The 3,143-nt window shown below is 32.6% G+C and overlaps 1 protein-coding gene across 1 annotated transcript; it reads left to right on the plus strand.

Moving 5' to 3' along the window:
• The first annotated feature begins 1,576 nt into the window (after positions 1 to 1,576).
• Positions 1,577 to 2,629, plus strand: LOC131046306 (transcription factor MYB13-like). The gene is made up of 3 exons (XM_057980013.2): positions 1,577 to 1,709; positions 1,798 to 1,927; positions 2,020 to 2,629. Exons 1-3 carry the CDS (start codon positions 1,577 to 1,579, stop codon positions 2,627 to 2,629), a joined length of 873 nt encoding a protein of 290 aa, XP_057835996.2.
• The last annotated feature ends 514 nt before the right edge of the window (positions 2,630 to 3,143 follow it).

Genomic DNA, 3,143 nt, shown 5'->3' on the forward strand with positions numbered 1-3,143 from the left:
GAATCTTCATTATTTCTACCAAAATTGGGAAAGACTGGAATGGCTTCCACTTCCAGAGGTTTCACAATCTCCTTTTGAACGAATTTCTTCAAAACCACTTTCTTTTTATTTTGATGTATATATTTGTCCCCTCAGGAATGATTTCTACCTTTATTCCCACAAAAAGGAACAACCCTACAATTATTATGAAGCTATAATGTCTTAGCAGATGATGAGTTCTTTTGACAAAGCATTTGATTGAAGGGGACTCCACAAAGAGGAATATTATTTGGAGTTGATACCAAACCTAACACATGAAGTAGAATGTTATTTGGAAACAAAGCCAAATTTCTTGTTTCGAGAGATGCATATGATCCTATTAGTTGTTTCTTTGCTTCCCATCTAACATCTGGATAATGATGCTCTTTAAGGTGTCATCTAGACCATCAAACATCATGATTATGATGTCTTGCAACTTGTCCTATAGAATGAGGAGGGATTTGTCCATGGTTTCCTTTGAATTTATGAAAACTACCCATTGGTAGTCTCCTAGAAAGTGCAAACCTCATTGAAAACTACCTATAAAATAGCTTACTATAAATGTCTTGACATTTCTAAGATAGGAGGAAGCAATAGAGACATACATAAGCATCCCTTCTAACTCGATCCACCTACTTAAACACAGTTAAAAATCCTATCAACAAGCAGAAGAAAGGCAATCATAAGCATTAGAGATGCATGTAGATGCATGCACATACATGTACTACCACTCAAAATCAATGACACCTACAACAAACTCAGAGCATCAGACTCCCTCACATTGTCAAATAATCTTATATCGTTCCCACATTAAGATTAAAAAAAAAACTTCTTTTGCATAGGCTTACAAAAGGTATCATCTAAGGACTTCTTGCATACATTCTATATTCTTTTTTAGGGTGGGGGATTTGAGGTGGTTACAATTAACTTTTAAATAATTCGTATTATTCATCCAAATAAATGTATCATATATATATATAATTAATTATTAAAATAAAGTAAAATATTAAATAAGAACTATCAATAAAAATGATATGAAAATGATTATATTATATTATATTTCTAAAATATTTTATTAATAGAAAGTGAATTTATAAATTTTTGTTGAACATTTCTTTGATTGCAGATGGATTTCCTCTTTGAATTATTGTAATAACATAATTTGTTTTACATGGTACAAATATATCAAGTCAATCTATATATCAATAAATTATTTTTAAAAAACATTATAATATAATAAATTATATTTATAAAAGTAATTATAATATAAATAAATACAAAATAAAGAACAAGAGTCCAACACTACAAATAAATTAATAATGATAAAGACAGGTTTTACCTAGCAGGCACAATTTGCTGTGAAACAGTCAACACTAGCACTACGAATCTGTCCAAATGATCCAGTAATATTCAAAAAAGGGTGGACTCATTCCTTTCAAAATTACAAAATTGAAATTTTTATTCATTGTGACTTGCCCAGAAATTTCGAGCAACTGTGACTGTGTGACTGGGTATATAAGACTTGCATCTGGGTATATGTGAAGTGCAAACCAAAACAATGGGCCGAGCTCCCTGCTGTGATAAAATCGGACTAAACAAAGGTCCATGGTCTCGTCAAGAAGATCGAATACTCATTCATTTTATTCGCATGAATGGCCATGGGAACTGGCGTGCAGTCCCTAAACAAGCAGGTTTCAATTCTACACGCTAATTTAATGGCAGGACTCTTTTTCTTTTTGCAGTCTAAAACTGATGAGTATTCTTCTCTGGTAATGGCAGGACTCTTAAGATGCGGTAAAAGCTGTCGTCTAAGGTGGGTTAATTACCTCAGACCAGAAATTAAACATGGGAATTTTACTTCTGAAGAGGAAGAGACTATTATTAAGCTTCATCAACTTCTGGGCAACAGGTTTGATCATTGTTCATAATATTTCTTTACTGTTTTGTTTGTTCCACCATATCCTTGGCTGATGTTATTGGATTGTGTTATATAAAATACAGGTGGTCGGCTATTGCTTCACGTCTGCCTGGAAGAACAGATAACGAGATAAAGAATGTGTGGAATACTCGCTTGAAGAAGCGGGTTTCAAGAGTGGGACTCGATCCAGTATCACATCATTCAAAGTCACCCAAGGCGGAGCACAATCTTATCTCGCTTGATTACTCCCACTGTAGTGAGAAAAGTCCATCAATGGAGGAGGGCAATTCAGGTCTAATTCGGGCAAAGGCCATGGTTGATTTTCCCACCAGAATTTCTAATTCTTCGGACACATTCTATGATTCATACAATCTGTCAAGCGGAATCCTTTCATCTATAAATAGTATAGACAGGGAGTTTGTAAATGGAGATTCAAGTTCAAGTTTAGATTGGTTTGAATCCAGTTGTACAAATTCTTCTGATGAGCCAATTAGATATAATCATGAAACCGAAATAAGCACATATGAAGTAATGTGGGAAGCTCACAATTTCTTGAGCTGCATGGATGATGCAGACAAAGATCACCATATACTCAATAATCTAGAGTTGCAGAGTAATGATGATGATTGCGATGGCTTTGGTTACTGGTTAAATATTTTGAATCAAGCCGGGTCATCATCCACGTTATTGTAGATCTCTCTACGTTATTTATTTATTTTTGTTTCTTTAATAGGAAAGAAAGTCTGTCCTAGGAATCCCCATGAATGGGGAACTGTTCATTTTCGTTTTCGTAAATGTGTAATTGACCAATTCAATCTACACCCAAATCCAACGTAATTAAACAATTGCATGGTCAAGAGTAAGGTCCTATGTTATAATTTAGTTTATTTTGATTAGTCGTCAGCACACGATCCTTTGAAAGTGTTTGTATATTTTTTTAAAAGTTAAGTCTTTTTATGATATTTTTGTTTCCAATAAGTTTATTACAAAAATATTTGAAGAAAAAGGTTTTCTATCAAAATTAATCAATGAGAGATGTAATTACACATCAATATATTATTGTTTGTCGAAATTATCTTTTATTAAATATTTTAATAAGCATAAAAATAATATTTGGAATATGACATGTGACTATTAAAAGAAATTGTTCAAAAATGAAGAAAATACTATTCAACAAATAGAAAATTATTGAACATGTCAATCTATA

Source organism: Cryptomeria japonica, chromosome 2 (genome assembly GCF_030272615.1).
Source record: "Cryptomeria japonica chromosome 2, Sugi_1.0, whole genome shotgun sequence".
NCBI classification, from domain to species: Eukaryota; Viridiplantae; Streptophyta; class Pinopsida; order Cupressales; family Cupressaceae; genus Cryptomeria; species Cryptomeria japonica.